Source organism: Bos javanicus, chromosome 7 (genome assembly GCF_032452875.1).
Source record: "Bos javanicus breed banteng chromosome 7, ARS-OSU_banteng_1.0, whole genome shotgun sequence".
NCBI lineage: Eukaryota > Metazoa > Chordata > Mammalia > Artiodactyla > Bovidae > Bos > Bos javanicus.
In genome coordinates, this window is record NC_083874.1 from 1,658,886 (window position 1) to 1,678,569 (window position 19,684).

General features: G+C 45.3%; 1 protein-coding gene across 2 annotated transcripts; it reads left to right on the forward strand.

The window, feature by feature from the left end:
- The first annotated feature begins 6,692 nt into the window (after positions 1-6,692).
- Positions 6,693-14,463, forward strand: CBY3 (chibby family member 3). 2 transcript variants are annotated; one of them, XM_061421296.1, is made up of 2 exons: positions 6,693-6,767; positions 7,984-14,463. In XM_061421296.1, the coding sequence occupies exons 1-2, from the start codon at positions 6,718-6,720 to the stop codon at positions 8,669-8,671; spliced, it is 738 nt and encodes a 245-aa protein (XP_061277280.1). In that variant the 5' UTR covers positions 6,693-6,717; the 3' UTR covers positions 8,672-14,463. The 2 variants fall into 2 exon arrangements, with proteins under 2 accessions (XP_061277280.1, XP_061277281.1); XM_061421297.1 differs by having other exon boundaries at positions 7,987-14,463.
- The last annotated feature ends 5,221 nt before the right edge of the window (positions 14,464-19,684 follow it).

A 19,684-nucleotide genomic window follows, 5' to 3' on the forward strand; every position in this document is an offset into this window, starting at 1 on the left:
CAGTGTGGAGATTCCTTAAAAAACTGGAAATAGAACTGCCATATGACTCAGCTATTTTTTTAAAACAGAAAATCTAAACATTTTCCACAGAGTATTCCAGATTCCAAAGAACGTGGAGGTAACTAATTTTAAGGCAGCATAGGTATGAGAGAGGAAATAATAGCAACCCCTCGATCACCACCACAGCCCCCCCTTGTACTGCATCTCAGCCCTGCTGAAATCACCAAGCCCAAGAGAAAGGCTGAAGGAGAAGCTAAAGAAGAAAAAGCCCAAGGGAAGTGTGAACCAAATAGGGGATGGGCATTCTTTCCTGCTAATGTTGTTCTTTCTAAAAAGGAACCTTGCAGAAAATGGAGGTACAAGGTGAAGCATGTGTATTTGGGGTTTTACTTTTATTTGCATTAATTTTTTGTGGCATTTATTCCTGGCATTTGTATCTTCAGTTTCTTCTGGGATATCTTTTTGTTCTGTGCAATCTCCTCTTCTGGTTTAGAAAAAAATCTGTTCTTTTTCAGTAAGGGTCACCTCCATGTGGCAAGGAGAGCTCATGTATGGGTTGATCCGACCATGAGCTCTGCAAGTCCTACGGGCTTTGTTCACCTGGATGTGCTCAATGACCAGAGAATCTACATCTAAGCCCTCAAGTTCAGCATTACTCTCTGCATTTTTGAGCATGTGTAGTAACCTCCACACTCTTTTTGGGCCACGACCCTGCGTCCAGCCCCACTGTTTGGCCTGTGCACACCTACCAACTCCACCATTGTAATGATGGAATGGTATACATTGCTTCTTTAAAGTGACCTCCTTCAGATACTTGGTGGCTTTTTGGATATGCACACCCTTAATGGCCTGGGCAGTTTGATGAATGTTCTTAAAGTGAACACAAAGATCTGAACCTCTTGATCTGCATGATTTTGTGAGGTTTTCTGGGTCAAGTAAAGAGTATATCATTTTTAGAGGTCACTTCAGGCAACTGATTGGAAAATGAAAGCATGTGTATTTTGTATGTTTTCCTCTTGAATTACTGTTTCTATCAGATTTAATATGAATGCAGATATTTATGTTTTTAAAAGCTACTATTAGCACAAACAACCCTTCATTGTTTCAGGGAAGGGTAAATATTACTAACAGATTATCTTAGAAATTGGGTTGAAATGATCATGAGGGTGAACAAGATTTTGCTTTCATGGCTTTATAAGTACTCTTGGTTGCTAAGAGAAGGGATCCACTGATATTTATAGCTATTAATAGCTGTGAAGAAAAGAAAATTCTTTTTTAGGACCTCCTTCCTTTTCTCTGTGCCATCAGAATGACCTTTATGTCCTTAAACTCAGGCCTGTCAAGATCTGATTTCCTTACTCCTTTCCTCACATGCTCCAAGTCTGGTCTTTTCAGTGACTTGGAGACCAAGTCCCTCAAATAAGCCAGGGACCATTCTTATTGATTGTGGATCCTTAAATTCTATAGTTTACAGGACTTCCCTTGCAGTTCAGTGGTTGGGGCGCCACACTTCCACTTTTGGGGGGAAGGATGGGTTTGATCCCAGGTTGGAGAACTGTGATCTTGCATGTAGCACTGTGTGGCCAAAAAAAAAAAAAAAGAAAAATTTATATTTTTCATTAAATTTCCTCAAACGTAAGGTCTGCTTGTGAAAGGAGTTAACATGTTAAGTCGGAATTATTCCTCCTCTAAACTTCTTCTGTTCAGACCATCAGAAAAGACTTCTTTGGGTTTTGCAGCTTTTCCTTTTTTGCAGACCATGGGAATAAGGGAAATTGAAAGTTGCTGTATACCATTCGTGATGACCACTCAGGATCTTCCTGAAATGTCATGAGTATAAATGAAAATTAGCTTTAATAACATAGACACAACTAGGGAGGAGCAGAAGAGGGACTGAGGAAGAGAAGGGGAAAATGTGATTGGCTGGATTAAAATATTCCTGGGCTCTGATTCCATGTCTATTAGACAACCTTCTGAGGGCTGATTCAAGCTTATCCTGATGATAAGAGAGAACTCTGAACAGTGAGCATAAGGATTTATTTGTGGAAACTGACATTTTAATTCTAAAATTGGGACAGAAATTCAATTATGTGGAATTAAAATTACATGAAAATTCCAAGGACCTAGAAAACCAAAGCAATCTTTAAAAAAAAGTTTGAAGATTTAACATTCCCAAATAAAGATTTTCTGTAAACAATAATAAAGAAAATATGGTATTGGTACAAGAATAGAAAGATCAATAGAAGAGCACACAGAGCCCAGAAACAGTCATACATACACAGTCACATGATGGACAAAAAAGACATAACAGCAAATAGTGAGGGAAGGCTAATCTTCTATAAATGGTGCTGAGTCAACTTGTCATCCATATGAAAAACACTATCAACAAAAATTAACTGAAAATGGGACACAAAATGTAAAGTTAAAAAGTGAAATTTCTAGTATGGCAAAGCATTCTTAAATATTACGTGAAAAGCATGACTCTCAAAAGTAAAACTTGATATACTGGACTTTATTCAAATTAAAAACTTTTGCTTTAATAGGCAAGTCAGAGACTGAGAGAAAATACCTGCAAAACATATCTGACAGACTTTTTCCAGCATTAAAGAACTTATACTCAATGAAACAATCCAGTTTAAAAAAAAAGGGCAACAAGATAAGAACAAAGTCCAGTTTATCAATTTTTACTTTTGAGAGTCATTCTTTTTGTGTAATATTTAAGAATGCTTTGTGAAGCTAGACATTTCACCATTTAACTTTACATTTTGTGTTCCATTTTCAGTTAATTTTTGTTGATAGTGTTTTTTCATACGGATGACAAGTTGACTCAGCACCATTTATAAAAGACTAGCCTTCCCTCTGGAGAAGGCAATGGCACCCGACTCCAGTACTCTTGCCTGGAAAATCCCATGGGCGGAGGAGCCTGGTAGGCTGCAGTCCATGGGGTCGCTAAGAGTCGGACACGACTGAGTGACTTCCCTTTCACTTTCCACTTTCACGCATTGGAGAAGGAAATGGCAACCCACTCCAGTGTTCTTGCTTGGAGAATCCCAGGGACGGGGGAACCTGGTGGGCTGCCGTCTATGGGGTTGCACAGAGTCGGACATGACTGAGGTGACTTAGCAGCAGCCTTCCCTCACTATTTGCAGGTATGTCTTTATTGTTCGGAATTCGAAGTCAAGTGGTCCTTAAGAAGCATCACTACGAACAATGCTAGTGAAGATAATGGAATTCCAGTTAAGCTATTTTAAATCCTAAATGATGGTGCTGTGAAAGTACTGCACTCAACATGCTAGCAAACTGGGAAAACTCAACAGTGGTCACAGGACTGGAAAATGTCAGTTTTCATTCCAATATCAAAGAGAGGCAATGCCAAAGAATGTTCAAACTACTGCACAATTGTACTCATCTCACATGCTAGCAGAGTAATGCTCAAAATTCTCCAAGCCAGGCTTCAATAGTATGTGAACTGTGAACTTCCAGATGTTCAAGCTGGATTTAGAAAAGGCAGAGGAACAAGAGATCAAATTGCCAACATCCGCTGGATCGTCAAAAAAGCAAGAGAGTTCCAGAAAAACATCTATTTCTGCTTTATTGACTATGCCAAAGCCTTTGACTGTGTGGATCACAACAAACTGTGGAAAATTCTTCAAGAGATGGGAATACCAGACCACCTTACCTGACTCCTGAAATCTGTATGCAGGTCAAGAAGCAATAGTTAGAACCAGACATGGAACAACAGACTGGTTCCAAATAGGGAAAGGAGTATGTCAGGGCTGTATACTGTTACCCTGCTTATTTAACTTATATGCAGAGTACATCATGAGAAATGCTGGACTGGATGAAGCACAAGCTGGAATCAAGACTGCAGGGGGAAATATCAATAACCTCAGATATGCAGATGACACCACCCTTATGGCAGAAAGCAAAGAAGAACTAAAGAGCCTCTTGATGAAAGTGAAAGAGGAGAGTGAAATAGTTGGCTTAAAACTCAACATTCAGAAAACTAAGATCATGGCATCTGGTCCCATCACTTCATGGCCAATAGATGGAGAAACAAAGGAAACAGTGAGAGACTTTATTTTGTTGGGCTCCAAAACCACTGCAGATGGTGAAATTAACAGATGCTTGCTCCTTGGAAGAAAAGTTATGACTAACTTAGACAACATATTAAAAAGCAGAGACATTACTTCGCCAACAAAGGTCCGTCTAGTCAAAGCTTTGGTTTTTCCAGTAGTCATGTATGGATGTGAGAGTTGACTGTAAAGAAAGATGAGCGCCAAAGAATTGATGCTTTTAAACTGTGGTGGTGCAGAAGACTCTTGAGAGTCCCTTGGACTGCAAGGAGATCCAACCAGTCCATTATAAAGGAAATCAGTCCTGAATATTCATTGGGAGGACTGATACTGAAACTAAAGCTCCAAAACTGGCCACATGATGCGAAGAACTGACTCATTAGAGAAGACCCTGATGCTGGGAACGATTGAAGGTGGGAGGAGAAGGGGATGACAGAGCATGAGATGGTTGGATGGCATCACCAACCCGATGGACATGATTTTGAGCAAGCTCAGGAAGTTGGTGATGGACAGGGAAGCCTGGCGTGCTGTAGTCCTTGGGGTCGCAGAGTTGGACAGGACTAGGCCACCGACCTGAACTTTATTGTTCATCATGTAACTGATGAACAGCAAGGTGGGTAACAAATAAACACATGAAAAGACACTCAACATTATCAGCCAATACAGAAAAGAAATCAGAATCACAATTTAGACACACCCTCTAGAATAACTAAAATTAAAAGGACTTACCATACTAACTGTAGGCAAGTATGTGGAAGAACAGGAAGAGAAACTTTTTCACAGCTGGTGGGGATATGGTACAACCATTTTGGGAAAACTGGTAACTTCATAAAAAGGCAAACATACACCTCATATTACCTAGCCATCCTATTCCTAGGTATTTACTCAATAAAAACTGAAGCATATGGCCACACGAAGACGTTATACAGATATTTATAGCAGCTGTATAGCCCCTCAGATGGCAACAACCCGAACTTCCATCAACAGGTAGATGGAAAAACAAACTGTGGTATTTCCAAGTAATGGATTACTACTCACTAAAAAATGAATGAATGAATTTCAACCTAAAATAATTATGCTGCAGAAATAAAGTACATACTAAATAATTCTATTTATATAAAATTCTAGAAAATACAAACTAATCTCTACAGTCAAGGGAGCAGAGGAGACTTCTGAAAGTAATGGATATCTTCATTATCTTGATTTTGGTGATGATTTCTTACATCAAATTATCCAAACATATCAAAGAATACATTATAAATATATGTAGTTTATTGTGTCAATCATACCTGTTCAAGAAAAAAGTTTTCTGGGAGATGGCAATACCACTTGGTTCTGCTACACTGTGAGCTCCTCTGGAGCTTGGGTGACTCCTTCTAGAGCCATCAGGACACTGGACACCCCTGGGGTAAGGAAAGTTAAGTAGCTGCCGCTGCTGCTGCTAAGTCGCTTCAGTCATGTCCAACTCTGTGCGACCCCATAGACGGCAGCCCACCAGGCTCCCCCATCCCTGGGATTCTCCAGGCAAGAACACTGGAGTGGGTTGCCATTTCCCTCTCCAATGCATGTAAGTAAAAAGTGAAAGTGAAGTCGCTTAGTTGTGTCCGACTCTTAGCAACCCCATGGACTGCAGCCTACCAGGCTCCTCTGTCCATGGGGTTTTCCAGGCAAGAGTACTGGAGTGGGGTGCCATTGCCTTCTCCCAAAGTTAAATAGAGGTGATGGCAATTGACTGAGCATGTTTGGAGAACAGGGCTGACATTATTTCCTTCCACTGCTCAACACAGCACTTCTCCTTCAGATAAGCCTAGCTCCTTTGAACCTCTAGCCCCCTCTCATCATTCACGTCTAGGTATGAATATCAAGTGCCTTCACTGAGTGCCAATTCTAAATTGCTTCCTATCCCTCATTTTGTCCTAGAGGCACTTCCTGTATTTCTCTTTTCTTCATGGCATGTATCACAATCAGAAATTATTAATGTAGTTATTTCAATTATCTATTTGCTTCCTCCCTCTTTTATGCTGCTGACATCCCACAGATCCCTTTACAGGAGGTGCACGTACCCTGTAGGTGCCTTAACTGTTGGTTGACAACTCACAGCTGCCCCTGTGAATGACTGACTGAAATGAGAGGTGGGTGGGGGAAGAAGGGCACAAAAGATTGGCTCCTTGGCAGTAAGGAGCCCTAACTCTGTGGCACAATTGTGTACAGTTCCCTGAGATCTGAATAGAGCTAGTCTCCACCTGAGGCCACGTTCTTGCTTAGCTTTACCTTTTTTCCCTGCCCTGTCCTGCTTTCATCACTTCCCTAATAAACCCCTCAAAAAATTCTCATCTCAGGCTCTGCTTCTGGGAAATCTGACCCATGACACCCTTGGTTAGCTTCATGAGGGACTATTTTGCTATCCCTCTGGAACATATTCTTTTCTTAGGTTCTGCTTATGACCTTCTCCCCATCTAAGAATAATGAAGGAATATCTTTGTCCCACCCTAAGAACAGCGCCTGGAACACAGTAGGCCCTTAGTAATTGTGTGCTGAATGAATACAGGGGCGTGCACTGGGGTCTGTTTTATAGCTTAGCTGATCTGGCCTAGAGGCATTGTGAGTCATAGCTGGTAAAAAGCAACTGAGTGGTTCAGAGATGGGGCCAGGCCTAGGACAGCAGCTTGGCATCTTCGACACATCCTCCAGGTGAGGCACGACATGTGAGGATTTATGGGGGAAGGGTCCTCTGGAAAGATGCAACCTCAAGGGTGGGCCTGGCTCTATCCTAAGGCCCTATGTGGTCTTCCAGAGACATGTCCCTGAACCACATCAAGGGGACAGTACTGCCCAGGTTTGTGTGAAAAATAAGCGTGTGTTGAATTAATGGAGACCTAACAGAGGGAACCCTGCCCCAGGGTTCTTTTCACTCTCCATGGAGCAAAGAGGAATTTAAAAGAAAACATAGTCCTCTTTCTCACATAACAGAATCAGCACTTATAGGAGTGAGGAAAGGGAGTATGGGACATGTCTGTTACCTGGACTTTAGTTTCCTTGAGCATGTAGTCTGCTTGGGATAAAAGTCATGCCCAGTCTGCACAACCACTGTTGGCTCAGGTCCTAAGCATATATCGGTCCTAGCCCATGGCACATGCCTCCACTGAACTGACTACAAGGGACTGTGATCTAAACACACACATCAGGCTTCCCAGATGGACCAGGAATATCTTGAGGGCAGGCATAGGCTATGCTTGGGACCCTCTACCCAAACCACAGCCTGGCACAAAGCAGATGTCAGTTCAAAGTTGTAAAATGAGGGACTGATAAGGGCAGTAACGCTGCTGGGTATGCTAGACGTCCACCAGATACTTTTCAGAATGTAGACCTAGCACTGCCTTTGTAGTCCTTCAGTAGCGCCCTCTAACCCACAGAAGGAAGCCTAAACTTTGGAGACTGCCTGTACAGCACCCTCACAGAGCGCCCTGGTCTCCCTTTCCAGCTTTCTACCCCAAGCTCTTCCTCACATGCACAACACTGGCAGCCCTTCATTCTGCCTAGAGGCTCTCCCTTATCCACCCCCAACGTACCTGTCAAAATTCCTGTGCATCTTTACTTGTCTCTGCTATCATTCCCTCCTTCCCTAAGGGCCTATTAACCCCTTCCAGCAGCCACTCAGCACTCAAGAGAGCAGGGGTGCTTAATCAGCCTATCTAGCCCCAAGACCCGAAAGTGGTCTTTGGAGATGTCTCCGGGAAGACTGCTGCTAGGCGAGTGGGCAGGGATGGACTCCTCAGTGGCCAGCAGCTTGTTAGCCCTGAGCACCGTCGCAGGCCTGAGCCCTGTCCACCAGGCCTCATGGTTTTAGGGAACAGGGGCTGGAACAGCTCGCCTGAGCAGGCTGCTCACCCATACTCTTGCTCCCCAGCAGTGCCCCTGGCTCGCCTTTATCATTCTGGACATCGGGGCTTGAGAAGCAAGGGCGCAGCCCGAGTCACCCGGGTCCTCGTGGCTACGCTCCGGGCATCCGTGCGCCTGACAAGGTCCGCCCGGCCCACGCCCTGGAGGCCTTTGGATGCCTGGGCTGGGGCTACACCAGCCGCCTGTGGGAGCAGCTGCGGCAGTTCTGGACCGACCACTGCTCGCGGCGCTTCTCACCGCGACGCCCGCCGCTGCGCCGCATCTCCTCCATGTCCACCTTCTACCTGTTGGACCACCAGACGCGCCAGGCGGAGCTGGGCCTCAGCTACGGCTCGCCCCGCACGCGCCTCAACGACGAGGCCTTCGTGTTCCGCGGCGGACGGTGGACCTCCGAAGGCCAGCCAGTGTGGTCGCGGCCGCAGCTGCCCTCGCAAACCATCGCGGGCTGGAAGGCACAGGTGCAACGAGTCAAGAGCCAAGTGCTGCTGGAGGAGAACAACTACCTGAAGCTGCAGCAGGAACTGCTTATGGACATGCTGACGGAGACCACAGCCCGAATGCACCTGCTGGAGAAGAAGCTCGACCACGAGGCAGGCCCAGGGGCCGCGCCGTGCTCCTGGCAGAGGAAGATGCGCAAGCGCGAAGGCGCGAGCAGCCTGCCCAGGCTCGAGCCGCGGGCTCTGGAGTCGCGGTGACGCAATAAAACCCGTGCGGCGCATGCGCACCTCGGTCATCACCTCAGGCGCGTCGCTCGGGACCTGGCGAGCATTGCGCACGCTGCGTGCGTTTAGGGAAGATCACTTCCGGCTTGTGGTGGACCGGGAACTCACCCACAGCCGGTCTCGGGAGAATGCGATAGGGCTGTGTAGGAAGATGTTTGCAGCCCGCTGGGAACGCGCAGTGGGAGCCAGGCTGGCAACAGGCAGTGTCTAGGGGGCGAGGATGGCAGGCGGTGAAAAGCAGTGACAGCGAAGGCTTTCTTGGCCTAAGGGACGGAGGACAAAGTCCGGGAGGCGGGGAAACCCGGACTCAGGCACGGAGGGTGCGGTTGGGCGGGCGGGTCAAGGACCTTGCGCTTGGCCCTTCCGTCCTTGAGGCGCTCCCTGGAGGGGTTTCAGCCCGAGTTCAGGATAGGAGTGTATTTTACGACCTGGAAACTGTTTTGAGACAGAAGCCTCTTGAAACTTTGGCTTCTGCCTCCCCATCCTGGCTGTATGGCTTTTGGTGAGACACTTTACCGGCTTCTTTCTAAAATGACTGGTCGGAGGTACAAATAAGCGCTCTCTGGAGCCAGCCATAGGATTTGCTCAATTCACTTTTTTACAGTTTTGCGTGAGTTGCCAACACGTACGAATCTGGAGATTTTGCATTAAAAATACAGATTTTCTGTGTTCTCCCGAAAACCCAGGAAATTAGCCATCACGGACCTTGGTTTTGCCCAACAGCAATCGCCTGACTTGTGGCTGTCGTCACCTGGTCAGCTTCACTCGTTATCCTCCTATAGGTGTCCGATTTTTGAACTGCTTCTAGATCCGTTCCAGATGGGTGTTCTCTCTCCGAATACGGGGGCCCCCTCTCGGTGCCCAGGGTAGCATATCAGGTGCCTTTCGTGAGTGTGTCGTACTTGTGAGTGATGTGGCTGCACAAGGAGCTGATGACACTGATCTTTGGTATCTGCAACCTTTCCCCGGAATACAGACAGGCGATGTCAGCATCCAGTAAGTACAGTAAGATTCCAAAACATTTCCCTAGAGCCACGTGAAATCTGTGAGAGAAGTGGGTGTCCTGCCTTACCCTAACTTGCTTTCAGGAGAAAGACTAGGGGTTACTAAACCATTACTTTGTACAAAATGGGGCCCAAACAACACAGAATATGTCAGTAGACATTAAGCTTAAAAATATTTCTTTTGAGTAGTACTCTTGTATTTTAATAATTCTGTATTTATATAGTTGTTCAGTCACCCAGTTGTGTCCAGCCCTTTGTGACTGCATGGACTGTAGCACACCAGGCCTCTCTGTCCCTCACTATCTCCTAAAGTTTGCCCAAGTTCATGTCCATTGCATCAGTGATGCCATCCAGCCATCTCATCTTCTGATGCCCTCTTTTCCTTCTGCCCTCAATCTTTCCCAGCATCAATGACTTTTCCAATGAGTGGGCTGTTTACATCAGATGACCAAAATACTGGAGCTTCAGTTTCAGCATCAGTCCTACCAGCGTATTCAGGGTTGATTTCCCTTAAGATTGACTGGTTTTATCTCCATGCTGTCCAAGGGACTCTCAGGAATCTTCTCCAGCACCATAGTTCCAAGGCATCAATTCTTTAGCGCTCTGCCTTCTTTCTGATTCAACCCTACATGAACACTGGGAAGACCATAGCCTTGATCATATGGACTTTGTCAGCAATGTCTGTGCTTTTCAACACACTGTCTAGGTTTGTCATAGCTTTCCTATCAAGAAGCAAATGTCTTCTGATTTCATGGCTGCAGTCACCATCCGTGGTGGTTTTAGAGCCCAAGAAAAGGAAATCTGTTACTACTTCCACCTTTTCCCTCTCTATTTGCCATAAAGTAATGGGGCCAGATGCCATGAACTTAGTTTTTTTTAATATTTAGTTTTAAGCCAGCATTAATATTTTATATCAACATGGGTTAAAATATTTTGAATAGTTGTAGTGGTGACTTAAGATTTTCTTTGAGAATAACTTAGAAAATAAAAAATATGCAGAAAAGGAAATGAGAAGGGAGTCAAAACAATGCCCAAAGAGGGGGAAAACACAATATAAGGCACTGATGGAGAAACTAAGTGGAAGAGGCCAGATACACAGGACCACATGTATGATTTTGTTTATATAAAATATCCAGAAGAGGCAAATGCATAGCTGGTGGGGCGAGGGGAGTGGGAAGGAGGAAGTGGCTGCTTAACAGGAGCAGGCTTTCCTTTTGAGTTGAAGAAAAATATTTTCGAGGTGTAATGGTTGTACAACATTGTAAATGTGGCACATTCTAAGATGTTGTACATTCTAAAAGCCACTGAATTGTACGTTAGTGACTTGTGTGAATTTTACTGCCATAAATTGTTTTTAAGGAGAAAAGTACGTTAAAACCTGAGATAAAAACTATTCAGTATGGGGAAATAGGAAAAATCATGAAGGTGATCTGAGAGTGCCTGAAGGAATGTTGCTTTGGTCAGAGCACTTGAAAACAAATAGTTGATTCTCTAGAACAGAGAAAAGTATCTGCCCTGACAGAGCAGCAACAGACGGAGAGCCCTATGTTTAGGGAAGGGCATCCAAGTGGATAAAGGACCCAGATCAAATGGGGAGGATGATATTTTGAGATATCCGCCTTTGTTCTTTCTGCTCTGAAGTTTCAGCCCTTGACTGAGGCAGCAAGCTCGTTGCCCCAGGCAATGTGACAGAACTGAAAGTAGGAACAAAGGACTTTTTGTGGCTTTCTTCTTCTACAGCTCACTTGTGTCTGACTCTTTGCAAGTCCATGGAATTCTCCAGGCCAGAATACTGGAGTGGGTAGCCTTTCCCTTCTCCAGGGGATCTTCCCAACCCAGGGATCAAACCCAGGTCTCCCACATTGCAAGCAGACTATTTACCTACTTTCCTTTCCTTTCTCCTACAGCTCAGAACTCTGGGGAACAGCTTTGCAAAAATATTTTATGGGCTTGAGGAAAGAGGTGGAAAAGGCTGTACATTTGTCTACAGCAAGAGGAAAGATGAAGGGAAGTGGAAGTAGAGATCCTGGGAGGTCTTCCATCATGGAAAAAAGTCCTTCCTTGATCCTACATTACCTTCCAGCTCCTGCCCCATTTCTCTGCTTTCCTTGTTACTAAACTCCCCAAAGTTGTTTACGTTCACTGTCTTCAATTCCTCCCCTTCCTCTTTGCTCTTAGTTCCCCTCAGCTTTGAATCCCACCTCCAATGCTTCCCAGCCCACTCTTGTCGGGATAACGCTGACTCCAGTCCTGGTAAGGCCTCTGGCCAGTTCTCCTTCCTCATCTAGGCCCGTCAGCAGCATTTCTTACAGTGGACTCCTTGTCTTCCCTAGGCTTCTAGGGCACTACCCTCTTCTGATTTCTCTCCTACCTCACAGTCGCTCCTTCTCAGTGTTTTGCTGATTTTACTCACTTCCTTCAGGTGTCTACTTAAATGTCACCTTTTCAGTGAAGTTTTCCCTAACGACATTATTTTAAAAGAATGTACATTCTCCCCACACCCAACAAAACCAGCACTGCTCACCCTCCTTTCTTGCTTTGTTTTCTAGCCTTTGTCACCACTTAACATGCTATATATTATATTTTGTCAATCTCCCTCCACCCGCTCTGCCCCAACTGGAGTAAGTTTCACGTGTGCATGCTTGTGTATGCGTGCGTCCTCAGTCACTCAGTCATGTCCTTTGTTTCCCTGTGGACTGTAGCCCACCAGGCTCTGTCCATGGGATTTCCCAGGCAAGAATACCGGAGTAGATTGCAATTTCCTTCTCCAGGGGATCTTTCGAGTGCGGGGATCAAATCCATGTCTCCCGTGGCTACTGCATTGGGTAGGCAGTTTCTTTACCATTGAGCCAAAGGTTTTTTCCTGTATTTTTCCTTTGTATCTTAGTGTAGTAAGTGCCTTTCTGCTTCCAGGCTTTCTCCTAAGCCTCAGCAGCTCTCTCAACCCACAAATGTAGCCTGAGAATGTAGGAGACTTAATACCTTCTGGGGCAACCTCCAGTAGAAGGCAGATACCAAAACACACTTTATTGAACTTTCCTTCTATTTTCCTCACTCCTTCTCTCTCAGTTCCTGGGATCATCTACCAAATAAACTGCACCCAAGTTCTAAGCTTAGGTTTTGCTTTTATGGAGATTGAAGCTAAGACAATTAGTAGGAAGTAGCACTAGAAGGACTCCAGTACTCTTGCTTGGAAAATCCCATGGACGGAGGAGCCTGTTAGGCTGCAATCCATGGGGTCGCTAAGAGTCGGACACGACTGAGCGACTTCATTTTCACTTTTCACTTTCATGCATTGGAGAAGGAAATGGCAACCCACTCTGGTGTTCTTGCCTGGAGAATCCCAGGGACGGGGGGAGCCTGGTGGGCTGCTGTCTATGGGGTCGCACAGAGTCGGACAGGACAGAAGTGACTTAGCATAGCATAACACTAGAAGGCAGGCCATATGGAAAGGAATCTACAACTAGATCACCCACCATTCAAAAGGCAACAGAGACCTCTCACCACTGTTGGTGAGTAGGATGCTAGTAACCCCTGGCATAAGACTCTTTGGTAGACTGGAAGAAGATAGAAGTTGAAGGGAAAGTTTGGCTTATATAGTTAGTAGCTTGGGCACTTGAAAGATATAAAGGCAGCTGTAATTACAAGGATTATGAAGGTGGTTAACTTTTCCAAATTGCCTTAGAAGATTTGAAGAAAAAATGAAAGGCTCTTAGCCCACTCCACTCAGGGCATGATGTGAAAGCCAGAAAGTCTCCCAAGGCAACCTGTAATGAAATGCTCACTTCTGTGGCCAGGAAGTAAGTGTGATGAAAACAAGGCTCAAGGCTTAATCAAGGGCAACAGAGCTGCAGAGGAGACCTGTGCATCCTTAACAGCTTTCCTGTACTAAATTCAAGCCTTTTAAAGAGAAGGAATGGGACCCTAAGGCCTGGCATGGGGATATTTGGGTGGATATATCAAAGAACCTTGAACCCTCAGAGCTCCTAAACCCTTTGGCTAGCATCAGCTACTCTTTTGCTTGATAGAAAAGAACAGCCTTATTTTTCCTGGAGACGGTACAACAATCTCACCAAGGTAGACGAGGTAGACATCTTATAAAACAATGCTAATCCTTATGAAGCTCCACCTCTCATTGCCTCTAGACCAGTAGCTAGTATTGAGTCTCAGCATACCCAAGCCATGAAGCACAGTCCCTACTTGATTACCCAAAAGGTTGCAGGACATGTCTAACCACAGGACCTCTGGGGTAACGGACAAGGGAGGGGATCTTGAGGGTAACTGATGGGGGTGAGAAGGTATATAAGACTGGGTAGGAAGTTGATTGGAGAAGGCAATGGCAACCCACTCCAGTGTTCTTGCCTGGAGTATCCCAGGGACAGAGGAGCCTGGTGGGCTGCTGTCTATGGGGTCGCACAGAGTCGGACACGACCGAAGAGACTTAGCAGCAGTAGCAGGAAGTTGATTGCAATGGAAGCATTTCCCATGACTCAAGATGTAATGTTCTGCCAAGAACACCCAGAACTCATTCTAATGTGCTGCTGATGACTCTGGTAACTTGGACATGATGGTAGTCTAAGGTCAGTGAAGTGGAGATGCCAGAATTGCCTTGGCTGAGCTCTTTAAATGGGTCTGAAGGCTACAGGGAAGTGGAAATATCAGAATGAGTTTATTACATGAGACCAGAAGATTCACCGTTTGACTGTCCTCTGGGAGCTTCCCAGAGGATGCTCCTTTGGCTAAGGCAGAAGAAATATGACAGTGGTTGGGCAGGGGGGTTGGTGGGGGTGGGGGGTGGGCATTGCTTCATTTAGAAGGTGTTGATGGCTGTCCCCAGTAGGCCTGGTTTGAAAGCAGGAAATGCTGCTGTGGAACTGGGCTCCTTAGTGTCACTGGGGATGATGGGATTCAGGAATGGCATTTAACCATTCCAGACAGTGACTTTTACCAATCAGAAGCCAGGGGGGCATTTTAATCATACTTTGCACAAGATTGGAGTGGTAACTTGGGGGCCCTTGCTTCTACAAGATCTGTGGTAATGATGGTAATCGGGACAGTGTTCTTGGGTGCAAAATAAATGGGCAGCCAGTGGAGGTAGAGAATAAGTGATAGAAAGTGTGGGGAACAAGGATGAGAAGTGCCAGCAGAGATCTGACAGTCTTGCTATTAAAAAAGCCTCACTTAATATTAGATCAGTATTTAGATACATCCTAGGAAAGGTGGGTAAGAAATGCTCCAAATAGACAAGTTTTTCCATCACTGCAGTAGAGTGGCAGGTTTGACATACAAATTGAGTTATTGAAAAACACTTAAAAACCAGATATCTTCCATACCCAAGAACATGGAGCAAGATCTGTGCTGGGAGCCTTCATATTGCATATTGAGTGCATATTGCATATTGCATATTGCATATTGAGTGCAGCACTTTCCACAGCATCATCTTTCAGGATCTGGAATAGCTCAACTAGAGTTCTATCACTGCTGGGAGCCAGAGTGAGGAACTCCGCCCATGGCAAAGGTCATGAGGAAGGAGGCTCGGCATACGCAAAGGCAGGATCGAGTCTCGGGAGTCCCCCTGGAAATTCTCGAGCATGTACCCCCAAAACCAGAGTCTGCCTACTTTCTGCTTTGTGCTCTCACCTACACCTCTGACTTTACGGGGGGCTGTCCCCCACTACCTCTCTCTGAAAAAAAGTTAACTTACAGCTCCAGTTAATAATTCCTGGGTGTGACAGTGTTTCAACCTACAAACTCCTTTGGAAATCCTCTAGCCTGCCTGAATAGGTTTTTCCGGCCACATGTGATTGCTCAGAGCCTCCCAACTGTGAGAGGCATGAGATGTTCTGAACTGTCTGAATACAGATTCCTTTGAGCAGTTAAAAGATTGATTAGAAATTGTATTGGTGAAGGGTTTTTCACTTGTTGGGCCAATGTTTGCTGCTAAGTTTCCATATCCCTTACCTGCTGTGTCCCTGGCAGTGTATTGATTAATACAATTGGTGTAAGTAGTAGCTTTAATGTTTGTAATCTTGGGCCCTTGAGTTAATTCTTTTTCTTGTTACAGCCCACCACACCTTTGCCCTATAGGAATGCAACTTTAATGCTTTTGGAGGGTGGCGCCTGACTAGTCACCTTTAGAGAAAAATAAGTTTTCTGAAGAAAGGGTCTTAAAATGTTAACAGGCCTCTGGGCCAGAAGATGATGCAAATCACCTAAACTTTTGCATATGATAAGTGTTCAGGAAGAAAGCCTGGCTTACTGCATGACTCTACCCCTTCCCCCATTATCCTCTATGCATAACTTAAGGTATAAAAACTACTTTGGAAAATAAAGTGTGGGCCTTGTTCACGGAAACTTGGTCTCCCCATGTTGTTCTTTCTCTCACCTTCTGGCTGAATTATTCAGCCTCTTTTCTCCCCTGAATTTCCTCACTGAGCTATCCTTATTTCAGCCTCTTTTCTCCACTGAATTTCCTCATTGAGCTATCCTTATTCTATTACTCTTTATATCCTTAATTAACGTTTAATTAAGCAGTTGTTTCCTGATCCTCGCCGACACCGTCCCCGCTTCGAATTCCCTGGATCCACCAGGGCTGGACCCCGGCAGATCGGTACCAACCACAGATATCAACAAAGAGACTGGACAGTGTGAGATGCTGATGTATGCCATGCAGAGAAATAAATGTGACAGTGACTAACCAAATTCAGACCTTCTGTGGATGTCTTAGTTCAGGCTGCTATAACAAAATTTCATAGACTGCGGGGAGGGGCTTATAAACAACCAAAATTAGTTTCTCATAGCTCTAGAGGGTAGATATCTTAGATCAGGGTGCCAGCATGATTAAGTGGGGCCCTCTTGCAGATAGCCAACTTCTTGTATCCTCACATGGCAGAGAGCAGAGTTGGGAAGCTAGCTCTCTTGTGACCCTCATAAAGGCCCTAATCCCATCATGTGGGCTCCATGTCATGATTTCATCTAATCTGAACCATCTCCTAAGGCCCCATTTCCTAATTCCATCATATTGCAGGGTAGGGTTTTGACATATGCTATGGACACGTTCAGTCCTCAACAGGAGGCAAATCCCAGAACTGGAATCAAGCCCAGCAGGCAGCAGTGATGAGACCAGCACCTCTACCTGCAGCCACAGTGCTCTCCACTTAACCCACCCCATCAGTCCAGGTGATAAATGGCAGCTGGGCTAGGTAAAAATGTCAGTGGTTTCGCTTTTACAAGATGAAGAGTTATGAGGATGGATGGTGGTGACGACTGTACAACAATGTGAATATGTATGTTTAATACCACCAAACAGAACTCTGAAGAATGATTAAGATAGTAAATTTTTTGTCATGTGTATTTTATCATAATAAAAAAAATTGTGGTGACTGTGTAGAGATTGGGGGCTGGAATAGAATATTAGCTAAAGGAGCATAAGAAGCAAGCAAAACAGCTCTTAAGAAGAAAAGCAATCTGAAAAAGAGTATGTGACCACAAAACAACCTGCAAATCCCAGGATAGAAGTGCTTTCTAGAATACATGTAGGATAAAAGGAGGGAGGAGCAGAATGTGACTTCCAAGCAGGTGTAGAAAATGGTCATGTGTTTGGGACAGCCAAGGCATTGGCCTTGCATTGGTTAGGTTGGGGCTATGCCCTCTTGCCTTTTGGGACCCAGCTGACCTGTTGGGCCTCCCTGATAGTTCAGTTGGTAAAGAATCCGCCTTCAATGCAGGAGACCCTGGTTCAATTGCTGGGTTAGGAAGATCCACTGGAGAAAGGGATAAGCTACCCACCCCAGTATTCTTGGGCTTCCCTTGGGGCTCAACTGGTAAAGAATCCACCTGCAATGCGGGAGACCCGGGTTCGATCCCTGGGTTGGGAAGATCCCCTGGAGAAGGGAAAGGCTACCCTCTCCAGTATTCTGGCTTGGAGAATTCCATGGATTGTGTAGTCCTTGGGGTCACACAGAGGCGGACACGACTAAACAACGACTTCACAGTTCATCTAGGGTGTTCCCCAGAAAACCACCCGTTTCCCCTGTGTCTGGCTTTCTCTGCTTTTCCTGTTCCCATCTAGCTTAGCTCTGAACAGCCTCCTGTTGTCACTTACCATTGCTCCTGCCTCCCCCACCAGTTTCACGTGTCTCCTACCTCGTACTCCTGGGGCCACTCCTACCAAGACTGCTCTCCTCTAGTCAGTCTGTGCATGGCCTTGCCTGCCTTTGATTTTCAGACATGTCTAGGACATGGAGCAGATCACTCAGAAGCCGGTGCCCACGGGTGTTCTGGGTACATCTGCACATGTGTGGGTGGGATTACCACAGAAGTCCGTGGCAACCAGAGGGGTTGGGCAGGGACCAAAGGCCCACAGAGCATGCTTGGTCACTAGGAATGGTGCTGACAGAGAGGGAGGTGGCCTTGCATGGGACCAGGAGCAGGAGTGGGCTAGGGCAGGAATCAGTACCAGCTGTCTCTGGAGCACAGTTTAGGAACCTTGGTTCCTGCCTGCTTGGGAGGTACCACTGGTGGTGTGTCTGCTGCTTTCTGTCCTCTCCTAATATACTGCACCTGCTGCTGCTGCTGCTAAGTCGCTTCAGTTGTGTCCGACTCTGTGCGACCCCATAGATGGCAGCCCACCAGGTTCCCCCGTCCCTGGGATTCTCTAGGCAAGAACACTGGAGTGGGTTGCCATTTCCTTCTCCAATGCATGAAAGTGAAAAGTCAAAGTGAAGTCGCTCAGTCGTGTCTGACCCTTCTCGACCCCATGGACTGCAGCCCACCAGGCTCCTCTGTCCATGGGATTTTCCAGGCAAGAGTGGAGTGCCATCGCCTTCTCCGAAGAGAAGAAACTTCTACAGAAGTTTAACAATACTGTAGTATCATCAGTCTGTTTTCACCTGATCCATGTCCGATCTAGCTCTAATCATCCAGGGCTGGCTTGAAGTAAGGGAAACAGGCTCATGGGACTTCTGTGTATTCAACAGGGACTAGGGGTGGGTTTGGAACTTTGAGATCCATGTCCTGGGGTCATAGCAATGGTCCCACAACTCTCCAGAGAGAAAGTAAAGGCAAGTCAATGGCTTGGGGTGCAGCCTCTGTGTAGCATAAAAAGTGAAAGGCAGATAGGGGAGTGGGGCCTAACCCTTGAGCCATAAGCAGATCTATAAACATATCAGCTAGTTACAATGAATGGACATTATTTGGTTCCTGACTTCAAGCAAACAAAACAACAAAAAAACCCACTACCAAAACAAGGAATGCAAAACAATAAGGGAAGGATTAAAAACAGACTGAATATTTGATAATATTACAGAATTGCTAGGAAATTGCCTGGTGGTCCAGTGGTTGAGACTCAGCATTTCCACTGTTGGGCACCTGCATTTGATCTCTGGCTAGGGAACTAAGATCTCACAGGCTACACGGTATGACCAAAAAAAAAAAAAAGAATTGCTGAATTTTTGTAGGTGTGATATATAAGCATTAGATTATTTTTAAAAATCTTCTTTAAGAACAATTTACTGGCGTATTTACAGATTAAAAAGATAAGATGTCTGGAATTGTTTCCAAAGTCTTGGAGTGAGTAGGTATAGTGGGTAAATATATAGATGAAAAAGATTTGGTCTTAAGTGTTATGCAAGCTGGGTGATGGGTACATGAGGGTTCATCAGACTGTTCTCTAATTTTGTGTATAACTGATATTTTCTGTAATAAATTTCTTTTCAAAGGAATGAAAAAGGAAGCCTTAATTTTCCTTGTAACCATTACGGAGGTTTAATTAGAAATTAGAAATCTCCTCACAAGAAAAATACCAAGCCCGGATGTCTGCATAGGCAGGCTCCACCAAACTGTCAAGGAACGGATCATTCCAACCGTAAAAGAACAAACTTATCTGGGGAACAGAAAGAGAACATTCCTCAGCTTTGAGGTCAAAACCAGCCAAGGACTGTATGCAAAAGAAAACCACAGGCCATTCTCACCAGAAGACAGA

What these genes read in the sequence shown, in the direction of transcription:
- CBY3 (XM_061421296.1), top strand. Translation starts at nt 6,718, where the DNA reads ATGGGGCCAGGCCTAGGACAGCAGCTTGGCATCTTCGACACATCCTCC. An exon ending in ATCTTCGACACATCCTCCAG is followed by an intron (nt 6,768 to 7,983) that starts GTGAGGCACGAC and finishes CTTGCTCCCCAG; the next exon opens with CAGTGCCCCTGGCTCGCCTT.